At 47.0% G+C, this 13,951-nt stretch overlaps 1 protein-coding gene across 14 annotated transcripts in view; it reads right to left on the bottom strand.

Moving 5' to 3' along the window:
* Nucleotides 1–11,421, bottom strand: part of PXK (PX domain containing serine/threonine kinase like) — a 99,222-nt gene extending 87,801 nt beyond the window's left edge. For 10 of the 14 annotated variants that reach the window (XM_015130610.3, XM_015130611.3, XM_015130606.3 and 7 more), the window contains exon 1: nt 11,268–11,421. In XM_015130610.3, the coding sequence (XP_014986096.1) occupies nt 11,268–11,369 (102 nt within the window). In that variant the 5' untranslated portion in view covers nt 11,370–11,421. Of the gene's footprint in view, nt 1–2,601; nt 2,711–11,267 lie in introns of those variants that run through there. The other 4 variants (XM_077993253.1, XM_077993250.1, XM_077993254.1 and 1 more) reach the window with 2 other exon arrangements.
* Between the last annotated feature and the right edge of the window lie 2,530 nt (nt 11,422–13,951).

Below are 13,951 nucleotides of genomic sequence, written 5' to 3'. Positions count from 1 at the left end.
TCAGCAAATGTTTGCTGCATGCTTACTATCTATGTGCCAGGGACTGGGCTAGTTTGAAACTGAATCAACACAGCAATACATAGACAATAAAGTCTGGATTTAGAGAAAAAAACAAAACAAGCCTCAAAGAGGTAGAACAAGCTGCCTGCACCCCTTACCGTCTACAGTGGGAGGAAGCAGAGGTGCGTCCTCTATGCACAGACCCTCCTGTCCACCCTCAACAGCATGAGAGGCCCTAGAGCAGCGACTGCTCACCACTGCACTCCTAGAGACCACAATGCTCATCAAAGAGCGGGAGCTTGACAAGTGCCTGTGAAATGTGGAATAAACCAGTGCCAGGCTGCTGGTGAATATGGTGGGCTACATGGTCATATGCATAGATGCCTACAGCATGGCAGTGTGACACTTAGCCATTCCCTGTGCTCTCGCAGACCAGCAGGGTGCTGTGGTGCTGGTCTGATGCTAGAGGTCTGGTGTGAGCAGGCCCATTTCTTTCTGGCTTCATTTCTCTCTACTTCTGCCAAGAGGAACGTGTGCAGGACTAAAGTGCAATGAGTCCCTGCCCAGGAATCACTTGTTACCTGGCAGAAGGGCAGGCTCAAAAGGAAGGCAATGAATGACTGAGAACGACACTGCTTCCCTTTTCACCACTATAGGTGGCTCTTAGACATTTTGAGATCCAGGATTCTCCCATACCAACACTCCATTGACTTCCCCCTCAGTCCAGCAAAAAATCCTCAACTGAATTATGAGGAGAAATGATCTATTTCTGATGAACACATCAAAGAAATGTGAGCAGCCTTGTTTAAATATTATAAAGAGGTGCTGTGACAGCAGGTGGAGCCATGGTTAGTGCTCCAGAACCCTGCTCTCCCACACAGAGCCCTTTGCCCTTCCCCAGGCCACTGTCTAATAAGTCATCTATGCACACACTGAAATGCACCAGGCAAGCTGTAACCCAAAGCAACTTGTTTTCAAACTAAGAGGACATAGTTCATCTGTTGTTCTAAATACAGGACTTTCTTAAAGTAGGATATTTTGGTATTATAGTACATTTGGCATTTGGTATTATAGTACATTTTTTTCAGATGCACATATTTCACCAATACCAACTAAAATAAGTAATACTCCAAGTTTACAGTTTTAAAACGTTTTCCTTTTTCTTTCTTTCTTTTTTTTTGGTTTTTTTTTGGCTTTTTTTTTTTGGAGACAGAGTCTCACTCTGTCGCCCAGGCTGGAGGGCACTGGCACGATCTCAGCTCACTGCAACCTCTGCCTCCCAGGTTCAAGCGATTCTTGTGCCTCAGCTTCCCGAATAGCCTGGGACTACAGGCATGCACCACCCACCTGGTTAATTTTTGTATTTTTAGTAGAGACGGGGTTTCACCATGTTGCCCAAGTTGGTCTTGAACTCAAGCCATCCACACACCTCAGCCTCTCAAAGTGCTAGGATTACAGACAAGAGCCACCATGCCTGGCCTAAAAAAGTGTTTCCAACAGTGATTCTTACCCTAAGACCCAAAGCCTAAGAATGGGCTTCAGGTCAGTGAGGTTCTAAGAGGTCACAAAGACATGTTTATGGGTATTTATGAATAGGGAAGCAGTACCTCTGATGAGATCCTTAAAGGAGTTGGGCCCAAAGAGCTAAAGAACTTGTGCTTAGAATATATTCTGAAACAATTCCGATAACAATAAAACTTGGTTGTTTCTTGGAGTTTGGTAAACAGGTGTTTATATTAAATTAGTTTAGTAGCCTTGTAGGTTTAAAAAAAAAATAACATTCTGAGTTATAAAACAGGGTGATGACTAAGGCTTCTTTTTGGGGTACTGAAAATGTTCTGCTTGGGTGCTGTGGCTCATGCCTGTAATCACAACACTTTGGGAGGCTGAGGCAGCTGGATCACCTGAGGTCAGGAGTTTGAGACCAGCCTGGCCAACATGGTGAAATCCCATCTCTACTAAAAATACAAAAATTAGCCAGGCGTGGTAGCGGATGCCTGTAGTCCCACCTACTCAGGAGACTGAGGCAGGAGAATCACTTGAACCCGGGAGGCGGAAGTTGCAGCGAGCCAAGATCACACACCACTGCACTCCAGCCTGGGCAACAAAGCGAGACTCCTTCTCACAAAAAAAAAAAAAAAAAAATGTGCTAAGATTGATTGTGGTGATGAATACACAACTCTATAAATATACCAAAAGCCATTGAATTGTATGTTTTAAATGAGTGACTCATATGGTATGTGAATTATATAAAGTTTTGTTTTGTTTTGTTTTTGAGATGGAGTCTCACTCTGTCATCCAGGCTGCAGTGCAGTGGCACGATCTCGGCTCACTGCAACCTCTGTCCCCTGGGTTCAAGCAATTCTGCTGCCTCAACCTCCCAAGTAGCTGGGATTACAGGCGTGTGCTACCACTCCCAGCTAATTTTTGTACTTTTAGTAGAGACGGGGCTTTACCATGTTGGCCAGGCTGTTCTCAAACTCCTGACCTCAAGTGGTCTGCCTGCCTCGGCCTTCCAAAGTGCTGGGATTTCAGGCATGAGCCACCATGCCTGGCTCAAAACACTTGATATTTTAACTTCAGCTAAAAATGGTTACTTACCAAATGTGGTTGTCAGCAAGGTGAGCTGGAGACTAAATGGTCAATCTGAAGAAACTATCCTCCTCCTGAGGTCCAAGTATTTACCAAAGACAAAGCACTTGGTTCCATACTCCTAAGTCAAAAGTTTGAAACCACAAATGAAGGGCCACTGTCATCTCTTCTGAAGAGGAGTCAACTTTAATTTCCCCCTGTACATCCTTGGTGCTTGCAAAGGAAGGCACTGATAAGAATGACTTCTCGTTTAAGGAAAAAAACAAAGGAAAAACCCTTTTACTCCCGCTCTGGTATCCCAAACACTTAAGCTCTTATGACTTCTAAAATGGGATCCATCTCCCCCTTTCTCAGGGTGCCAAAAGCTGGAACATAAAAGAGCTTCATTTCCTATAATCTCTAGCAGCCTAAAAAGAAACCACTACTTGCCCTGCAGGAGGAACAGAGGGGTTTATTTTACTTGCTCCAAATAAACCCATTTAAACGCTTTTTTTTTTTTTTTTTTTTTTGAGACAGAGTTTCGCTCTTGTTGCCTAGGCTGGAGTGCAATGGTAGGATCTCAGCTCACCGCAACCTCCACCTCCCAGGTTCAAGGATTCTCCTGCCTCAGTCTCCCGAGTAGCTGGGATTACAGGCATGCGCCACCACGCCTAGCTAACTTTGTATCTTTAGTAGAGACGGGGTTTCTCCATGTTGGTCAGGCTGGTCTTGAACTCCTGACCTCAGGTGATCCACCTATCTCAGCCTTCCAAAGTGCTGGAATTACAGGTGTGAGCCACCACACCCGGCCTTAAACTTTCAATCAACAATCTAGGCTGGGTGCAGAGGCTCACACTTGTAATCCCAGCACTTTGGGAAGCCAAGATGGGAGGATCACTTGAGGCCAAGAGTTTGAGACCAGCCTGGGCAACATAGGAAGGCCCTGTCTCGACAGAAAATTTAAAAATTAGCCAGGTGTTGTGATGCGTGCCTGTAGTTCCAGCTACTCAGGAGGCTGAGGCAGAAGGACTGTTTGAGCTGGAGCGGTCAAGGCTACAGTGAGCCACGACTGCTCCATACTGCCCTCCAGCCCAGCTGAGACCCTGTCTTTAAAAAAAAAAAAATCGGCCGGGCACAGTGGTTCGGGCCTGTAATCCCAGCACTTTGGGAGGCCGAGGCGGGTGGATCATGAGGTCAGGAGATTGAGACCAGCCAGGCCAACAGGGTGAAACTCCGTCTCTACTAGAAATACAAAAAAAATCAGCCGGGCGTGGTGGCAGTCGCCTGTAATCCCAGCTACTAGGGAGGCTGAGGCAGGAGAATTGCTTGAACCCGGGAGGTGGAGGTTGCAGTGAGCCGAGATCGCACCATTACACTCCAGCCTGGGCAACAACAGTGAAACTCTGTCTCAAAAAAAAAAAAAAAAATCTATGTGTTGAACAATCTCAAGATCACAATCCACATGGAAGCTAAGTACACATAGGTGGCTCTTTCCACCGTTCCCTAGGGAAGCAAAACATGTAACTATCTTTTCACATAAAATAAACCACAGCCCCAGAATCTTAGATTTCTTCCTAGTAATTATAGTCAGGTACTCGGATTTATATTCCTATTACAAGAAACCTTTCTCATGGGATAGTCCTCAAAACAGGTGATATACGGGGATTGAGTATCACCAGCCCATAAATTAGGCTGCAAAAAAAACCAACTTCTGGCCAGGCACAGTGGCTCACGCCTGTAATCCCAGCACTTTGGAAGGCTGAGGCGGGCAGATCACTTGAGGTCAGGAGTTCAAGACCAGCCTGGCCAACATCGTAAAACCCCATCTCTACTAAAAATACAAAAATTAGCCGGGCGTGGTGGCTGGCGCCTGTAATACCAGCTACCTGAAAGGCAAGGCAGGAGAATCACTTGAACCTCGAAGGTGGAGATGGCAGTGAGCCGAGATCACACTACTATACTCTAGCCTGGGCAACAGGGTTAAGACTACATCTCAAAACAAAAACAAAAACAAAAAGACCACAAACCCCAACAACAACAACAAAACCAACATCTTCGATAGGCAGAGACAACTTACAATCTCTAAATGAACTAATTATTAGTACCTAAAAGCTTTCAACTCAGGGTTTTCCGACTGCATCCATCTCAGATTTCCAGGACAAGTGGGGAAAAATACATAACCACATAGAATAGATGCCCAGCAAATTACTGCTCTTATATTTTATTATAATGTGTGGAAGTGCTGCAAGATGGCCGAGTGTAGTGGCTCACGCCTGTAATCCCAAAACTTTGGGAGGCCAAGGCAGACAGATCACCTGAGGTCAGGAGTTACCAGCCTGGACAACATGGTGAAACCCTGTCTCTACTAAAAATACAAAAATTAGCCAGGTGTGGTGGTGGGTGCCTCTAATCCCATCTACTAGGGAGGCTGAAGCAGGAGAATTGCTTGAACCCCGGAGGCAGAGGTTGCGGTGAGTCGATATCACGCCACTGCACTCCCATCTGGGGAGCGAGACTCCAGCTCAGAAAAAAAAAAAAAAAAAAAAGGAAGTGCTGCAAGTTAACTACCACACACTATGCAAACATCTTTAAAAGAATATATATATTTTTTTGAGATGGAGTGTTGCTCTGTCACCCAGGCTGGAGTACAATGGCTCAATCTTGGCTCACTGCAACCGCTGTCTCACAGGTTAAAACAATTCTCCTGCCTCAGCCTCCCAAGTAGCTGGGCCTACAGGCACACCCCACCACACCTGGCTAATTTTTGTATTTTTAGTAGAGACAGAGTGTCACCATATTGGCCAGGCTGGTCTGGAACTGCTGACCTCAGGTGATCCACCCGCCTCAGCCTCCCAAAGTGCTAGGATTACGGGCATGAGCCACTGTGCCCGGCCTAAAGAAATTTTTTTTTTTTTTTTTGAGACTGAGAGTGCAATGGTGTGATCTTGGCTCACTGCAGCCTCCACCTACCGGGTTAAAGCAATTCTCCTGCCTCAGCCTCCCAAGTAGCCGGACTACAGGCATGCGCCACCACGCCCAGTTAATTTTGTATTTTTAGTAGAGACTGAGTTTTATCATGTTGGTCAGGCTGGTCTCGAACTCCTGACCTCATATGATCCGCCTGCCTCGGCCTCCCAAAGTGCTGGGATTACAAGTGTGAGCCACCATGCCTGGCTAAGAAAATTTTTTTAAGTATTCAGTGTAACTTGGAATTCTAAAGAAAAAAGGGAAGTGCTGCAAGTTAACTATCACACACTATGCAAACATCTTTAAAAGAATATTTTTTTTTGGCTCAAATAAATAGCATTCTAAAAGGAAGTTCAAATTCTGATACTGAGTACTAGATTACCTTAAAATTTCAGGATCTGAAAGCAACAATGTCTCCTAATTTTGCATTATATTTGAATAGTTATTCTGGTGATAAATAAATAGAGTTTAAAAGTCTATAAAAAGGGTCAGGTCACTGATAAGCTGAAGTTCAATAAACCAAGCCACTAAAACCATCTGTTTCAGCTGGGCACGGTGGCTCATTCCTGTAATTCCAGCACTTTGGGAGGCTGAGGCGGGTGGATCACGAGGTCAGGAGATTGAGACCATCCTGGCTAACACGGTGAAACTCTGTCTCTACTAAAAATACAAAAAAATTAGCCAGGCGTGGTGGCGGGCACCTGTAGTCCCAGCTACTTGGGAGGCTGAGGCAGGAGAACTGCCTGAACCCGGGAGGCAGAGCTTGCAGTGAGCCGAGATCGTGCCACTGCACTCCAGCCCGGGCAACAGAGCAAGACTCCATCTCAAAAAAAAAAAAAAGTTTCATGAATGGTAAAGATCCTAGTTGAGGCCAGGTACAGTGGCTCAGCCTGTAATCCCAGCATTTTGGGAGGCCGAGGCAGGAGGATCACTTGAACTCAGGAGTTTGAGACCAACCTGGACAACATAGCAAAACCCCATCTCTACTACAAATCAAAAAATTAGCCAGGTATGGTGGTGCATGCCTATAGTCCCAGCTGCTCAGGAGGCTGAGGCAGGAGGATTGCTTGAGCCAGGAGATTGAGGTTGCCATGAGCTGTGATCCTGCACTCTAGCCTGGGTGACAGAGCAAGACCCTGTCTCACAATTAAAAAAAAAAAAAGACCTCAGAATCCAACATAACAAAGGCTCCATGGACGCAGGAGCTGTCTGGTTCACCATTCTAGCTCTAGCGTGTGCCCGGCACATAGGTATTTAATACATTTTTGTTGAATGAATGAGTATAGCTGAATAAATAAGCTATGCAGGAATGCAGTTTCCAAATATCAAAAGTTCAAGGAGAGATCCATTTTCAGTAAAGATTTTAACATGTAATATTACCTTTCCCACAGATTTTTAAAAAATGTTCTCTGTTGTGCCTTAACTATCACTATAATTATCTGTTTCTCAAAAACAAAATGTCCAAATGGAAGATAAATAGTCCCTGATCCAGATGAACTCCACAGAAGAATATTTAAAAAAGAGAAAACTGCCAGGCATGGTGGCTCAAACCTGTAAACCCCGCACTTTAGGAGCCCGAGGCGGGTGGATCACCTGAGGTCAGGTGTTCAAGACCAACCTGGTCAACGTGGTGAAACCCCGTCTCTACTAAAAATACAAAAATTAGCCGGGCGTGGTGGTGCATGCCTGTAATCCCAGCTACTTGGGAGGCTGACGCAGGAGATCACCTGAACCCGGGAAGTGGAAGCTGCAGTGAGCTGAGATTGCACCACTGCACTCTAGCCTGGTGACAGAGTGAGACTCCATCCCCCACCCCCCCCAAAAAAGGAGAAAACTGAGATGAAAAGCTATCACACATAGCCTACCTACCAGCAAAAATCGGATATGCACATTTGATAACAGCGCTTTCCAAAACTGTTTCCTCTGGTTTCTATTTCAGCTAGGTAAGCATTTTTTTAGTCTACTGACTTTAAAGTTTTCCCTTTTATGTAGCCAAGAACTTATCTTTCTGTTGTCCTCTCTTGGTCCTCTCAAATTTTCTCACAACTCACCTGTGTGGCTTTTCACCAGAATTCCTTTTGTCTGGAAAATCCTCCTTCCTCCAAACCTAACCTGAAAGCATCCTCCCCCTAAATACTAGCCTTTCTGATTTTATAGAAGCTTCATTTCCTTGCAGCAGACGGCTGGTCTAGTTCTTAATGCTAAATTCATTTTGCTCCATAAAAATGATGCATCATGCCTGGGCGCGGTGGCTCAAGCCTGTAATCCCAGCACTTTGGGAGGCCGAGACGGGCGGATCACGAGGTCAGGAGATCGAGACCATCCTGGCTAACACAGTGAAACCCCGTCTCTACTAAAAAAATACAAAAAACTAGCCGGGCGAGGTGGCAAATGCCTATAGTCCCAACTACTCGGGAGGCTGAGGCAGGAGAATGGTGTGAACCCGGGAGGCGGAGCTTGCAGTGAGCTGAGATCCGGCCACTGCACTCCAGCCTGGGTGACAGAGCGGGACTCTGTCTCAAAAAAAAAAAAAATGCATCAGCATCAGCAAAGCACAGAATCGCCTACCAACACATGTCCTTTCTGCCAGTAGCTCATCCAAATATGCCTTTCTGGTGGTGACCTTGTGTTCTCTTCATCCTTCTGGTGACTCAGTTTTCCAAACCACAGAATTTTTCCCTACCAAGTTCATAAATCCTAAATCATTTTCGGTTATAGGTTGTTTCCCAGCTGGGTGCAGTGGCTCACGCCTATAATCCCAGCACTTTGGGAGGCCAAGGTGGGAGGATCACTTGAGGCCAGGAGTTCAAGATCAGCCTGGGCAACACAGCAAGAACCCCATCGGTATTAAAATATATATATATATATATGTGTATATATATACACACACACACATATATATGTTTCCCAAGGTTAAACTTGATAAATGAAAGGAACTATGGACAGAAATGAGCTTACTTGCAATAATGCCCTCTAATGTGTTCAACCCTTTCCACAAATGTTGTCAGGGAGTGAAGAGATGGAGGGAGGAAGAATACGCTTCACAAATACTTCATCAGGATGATTTCATTTGATCTTTCTAACAACCTTGGGAGACAGGCAGGGCAGGCACTTATTACTCCCATTTACAGATGACAAAACTAAACTTCAAAAAGGTTTAAGCGACTTGCCCAGCCTATATCACATGACTAGCAAATATCAGCCCAGACCTGTATTAAGGTCTTGCCTCTTCCAACCCCAAGTCTGTCTCTATCTCCGTATGTTTCTGTCTACATACAAGGAGTAACCTCCTAGAGATTCAGCATTTCAAAGGGAGAGTAGAGCTCTGACTTCTGGAACACCATCTCCCTTCAGCTACCAAGCTGGAAAGTCATTTTCAGTCTTCCCAAGAAAAAAACAGTGCCTTTCTCTTCTATATGCCACTCTTAACAACTACTTTCCAAAATAATTTCCAACAGTTCCTGTTTTAAAAAAGACTTACTCATAAGACACTAATAGTTCAAAAAGTTTGCATCAGCATATGATTTTCTCAATAAAGTTCAGGGCTGATGCAACATTTCTCAGTCAAACTTTACAGCTAAAATGACAAGAACACAGAACAGTCAAAAAATTATGCAAGAGAATGCTACAGTTTTTCACTCTACCACATCTGCCTCGATGGGTCTCCTGTGAGTCATGGTCTTTTGTGTTCAGTCATCACTATAAGAACTGTCATTTTCTACCCTAAATTATTTTATTTTTTAAAGAAAAGATCTGCAGGGCCAGGTGTGGTGGCTCACGTCTATATACCAGCACTTTGTGGGGTTGAGGCAGGAGAATGGCCTGAGCCCAGGCGTTCCAGACCAGCTTGGACAACATGGTGAGACGCTGTCTCTACACACACACACACACACACACACACACACACACACACACAGAGAAAAGAGCTACAATAAAAACAGAATCCTATTACATCTTTCGCCACCTAGCTAAAGCACTGATCTCTAAGTTATTTTTTCAATGTTCATAATTACCTCTTTACACAAACAGAAAAAGAGGCATAGTAAGGTTGAAGTTGGATTATTTAGTCATTTGATAAACACATTTGAAATCCTATCAAAAACCAGGAAATGAGACCCCAACGTGAGGGAGAAATGCCCCTCCTCTTGTAGCCTGGTGAAGACAAAAAGGAAAGAAGTAATTATAGGACGAACTAATCAAGATTAAGGTGTGGGTAGGCACATGGGCTGGGGCTGTAGAAATCACAGAATGCTTGTATTTATAAACCTCTATCTCTTTACTTTCAATACAAAATAAACCTAAAAGACTCGACTCTATTCCCTGAAAGGTTATAAGACTTACTTGCCAATAGTCAAATCAAAAATCAAATTTAATAGCTGAATTACTCTTGACTCCTCATCCTAAATTTCAACCCTTAAGCCATACTCCCTTTAGGCACAAATGATAGCAAGTTTAACAAATTCTGCCCTATATGTGCCTTCTCACATGTCTACAGAATAGGATTAAAGATACGCAGAGTGAAACAAATAGTACTTTTTAAAAAGATAATAATTTTCTTAACTGGAAGTGAATGCTTTGAACAATTCAAGCCCTACAAAGCATGGCTGTCAGAAGAGGAAACTGAGGTTCAAAAAAGTCTCACTTTAATACAACAGAATGAAAGGTCTCTTTGAAGTCATCAGAAGAGCTCGAAGGAAAAGAGAAACAGAAGGCTATTGTGAGCGTTAGCCTCCACATGATGACCCCCCAAGCACACTGCAATGGTAAACAAACAAGCCTCTGAGTCTGAATCTGATTCGGTGGCCTGACAAAACATCACAATTGAAGGAATCTCTCTCCTCATTCATTACTTTTCCAAAAAAGTCCCACTAGCTGGAGCTCCAGGTTTCTTGCTGGTTCCTGGATTTATTGCTTGGAAATTATAATGCATAGTGTGCCTTTCAAAAAAAAAGGTACAAGCAAATGAAAACAACCACGGTTTTAAAGCCCCATAAAAGACAGTGTATGTAGCAGAAATGAACTCTGCCAGTGTTTACTATGAGGACCTATTACTCCTTTATGCTACTCGAGTGGATTTTAAACTCAAATGAATGCTACCACTGCCCACTAAACAGCAAGTTAGAGAAGCACATTCATACACCTGCTTAAACAGCCCCGCTGACTTCCCCACCACTTCCCGGGGCCAGGGCCAAGTGGCTGACCTGGAAACGCGGCTGTAGACCCCAGCCACTTGCACTCTGCTGTCCCAACAAGTAGGCTCTGAAGTCACACTTCATTTGGCCCGGCACACCCTCATCCCCATCACCCAGACCCTCAGCTGCAGGGGAGGAAATTCCACGGCCTCAAAAAGGAAAAGGCTGGAAGCGGGCAGAAGTGGATGGTCCCGAGCGGTCTCGTTCCTGCTTCCCTGGTCCAAGGTAAGCCCCAGGCTCCCGCACCCCCAACTCGGAGTCGCTTTCCTGGTCGCCGCCAAGCTCCTTCCACCCCGCGGCGCCGGGGGCTGCGGTCCCCATCCTCGGCCCCTCCGGGCCTCAGCGTTCGCCTGGGCCCCGGGGGCCCTGACCCAGACCCAGCGGCGCGCCACAGCCTTCTCGGCCAGGGCCGCCTACCCCGTGGCCCGGTCCCCGTTAGACGACCCTGCCCGGCCCGCGCCAGGCAGCCCGCAGCCCCCTCGCGGCCCGGGGCCGCCCCCCGCCGCCCGCCGCCCGCCCGCCCACTGGGCCGCGCACCGTGTGGGACTGCAGGCTCTGGCTCGCCTCGATGGCTGCTGTCAGCGGCACCGTGTCGTCCAGCAGCACCTTGCCGGCTGGCGGCTTCTCCATGAAGGCCATCCCGGGACGCCCGGCCGCCGCCGCCTAGGGACGCGAGGCAGGAACCTGAGGCGCCGACTCCCGCCGCCAGCCCGGCTCCACCGTTCCGCTGTCAACACGCGCCGCCCCACGCGCCGCCGGGCCCGCGGGGTCCTAGCGCCACCCTCCCCGCTGCCGCCGCCCCGGAGTCCTAGCGCCGACCTAGCGGAGTACGTGTGGGGGCCGCCAGCACTGTCCCCGCTGGCCCGCCCCTCCGCCCTGTGGCTGCCATGGGCTCGCGCTTCCCAGCTCCTCGCAGCCGCACCGCAGACCCCGTGCCCTTAGCTCCGGGCTTCGGACCAGTGAACACCACCCTAAGCCATCACCACCAGTATCCTCAGATCCAGGGACGCCTGGTCCTGAGCCCTGGGATCCAGGAATCTTCAGGGCGAGATTTCCAAACCAGGCCTCTCAGAACTGGGCTTTTCTGGGACCGTACGTCGTGAAACCCTCAGAACTGGACCTCTCTCACCCCCCCAGGCCCAACGACCCTAAAACTCAGAAAAAGGGCCTTCAGGATGGGACCTCCAGTCTGAGCCCTGCAAACCCAGAGACTTTCTGAAACAAGCCCTTCCGATTGAGACTTCATAGGGACTCTTGAACGAGGCTCCTCAGGCCTGAACACCTAAGAGCTGGACCCCATAATTGGAGGTCTTGGACCCCAGAACCCTCAGACCCAAGCTCTAAGAACTGGAGACCCTATAAAATGGTCCAGAGACCCCCTAGCCTCTACTCTTGGCCCCTACTGCCTGCTCAACCACATCCCTTAGACTTGGGAGTTTTTCATCCCACCATATGGGCTAGAAGAAATTTAAACCAAGAGTCAAGTCAGAGAATCTTGGGATCCACTTCTCAGCCCTAAATCTGCCCACAGTCTGCCTGAACCCGAAGCCATAATCCTGGCACCACCTCATCCCCCCATCTCCATACACACCTAGAAATTTCACCCACACTGGCCTTTCCTAGGGCAGCACTCCAGGATAGTGAAGAGTTAAATTTAGAATCAGAGGACTATCATCTCCATGGCTCTGGCATTTACCAGCTGTGTGATCTTTAATAAGTTACCCAACCTCTCTGAGTTCCAACTCCCCAATTTGCAAAGTGGAGATAATATTATTTGTATGAAAAGGTTAATACAAGGAATGCAGTAGACCGGGAAGGGGCTTGGCACATAATAAAAACTCAAACGGTGGTCAGGCATGATTGCTCACGCTTGCAATCCCAGCACTTTGGGAGGCCAAGGCGGGTGGATCACCTGAGGTCAGGAGTTTGAGACCAGCCTAGCCAACATGGCAAAACCCCCTCTACTAAAAATATAAAAATTAGCTGGGCGTGGTGGCACACGCCTGTAGACCCAGCTACTCTGGAGGCTGAGGCAGAAGAATTGCTTGAACGCAGGAGGGGGAGGATGCAGTGAGCCAAGATTGTACCACTACACTCCAGCCTGGGTGACACAGTGAGACTCCATCTCAGAAAACAAACAGGCTGGGCGCGATGGCTCACCCCTGTAATCCCAGCACTTTGGAAGGCCGAGGCAGGCGGATCACGAGGTCAGGAGATCGAGACCATCCCGGCTAACAAGGTGAAACCCCGTCTCTACTAAAAATACAAAAAAAAATTAGCTGGGTGTGGTGGCGGGTGCCTGTAGTCCCAGCTACTCGGGAAACTGAGGCAGGAGAATGGCATGAACCCAGGAGGTGGAGCTTGCAGTGAGCCGAGATCACGCCACTGCACTCCAGCCTGGGGACAGAGCGAGACTCTGTCTCAAAAAAAAAAAAAAAAAAAAAAGACAACAACAACAACAAAAAACAAACCAAAAAAAAAAAACCAAACAGACAAACAAAAACACCTGAAACCGTGGTCAGGCATGATGGCTCACCTTTGTAATTCCAGCACTTTGGGAGGCTGAGGAGAGTAGATGACTTGAGCCCAGGAGTTTAGCCTGGGCAATATGGTGAGACCCTGTCTCTACAAAAAAATTTTAAAAATACCTAGGCATGATGGCTCACACCTGTGGTCCCAACTACTCAGGAGGCTGAGGTGGGAGAATTTTTTGAGCACAGGAGGTTGAAGCCTCAGTGAGCCATGATCGTGCCACTTCACTCCAGCCTGGGCAACAGAGCAAGACCGTCTCCAGAAAAACAAACAAAACAAAGTCAGTATTAGTTTCCTCCTTCCCCTACAGCTCACAGAATGGAAGATTCCTAACTCTTAAATTGCCTCCACTAAATTTCTACATTTTAGATAAGGGAACAAAATTTCTGGGTAATTGCACCACCACCACCAAAATTTGACATCCCAGGAAAGGCCCACATCATGTGTAAAGGGTCCCTTCTCCAGATCTCAAGCTTAATGGGATGGTTGGGCAGCCCCATGGAGTCAAGTGGCCATGACAGATTGGTCCCATGGGCCAAGATCCAATAGAGCAAGATGTGAAGAAGGAATCATGGAACTTCATGATTCAGCCCTAAAATAATCAGAACTCTCCCTGCATTCCATTTTTGTGCCAGTGTGTTTAAAAGCAGCAGTCTATTAAAGCAAATCCATATGTCATTTAGGGAGGA

Source organism: Macaca mulatta, chromosome 2 (assembly GCF_049350105.2).
Source record: "Macaca mulatta isolate MMU2019108-1 chromosome 2, T2T-MMU8v2.0, whole genome shotgun sequence".
Taxonomy (NCBI): Eukaryota; Metazoa; Chordata; class Mammalia; order Primates; family Cercopithecidae; genus Macaca; species Macaca mulatta.
This window is presented reverse-complemented; position numbering and strand designations above follow the sequence as displayed.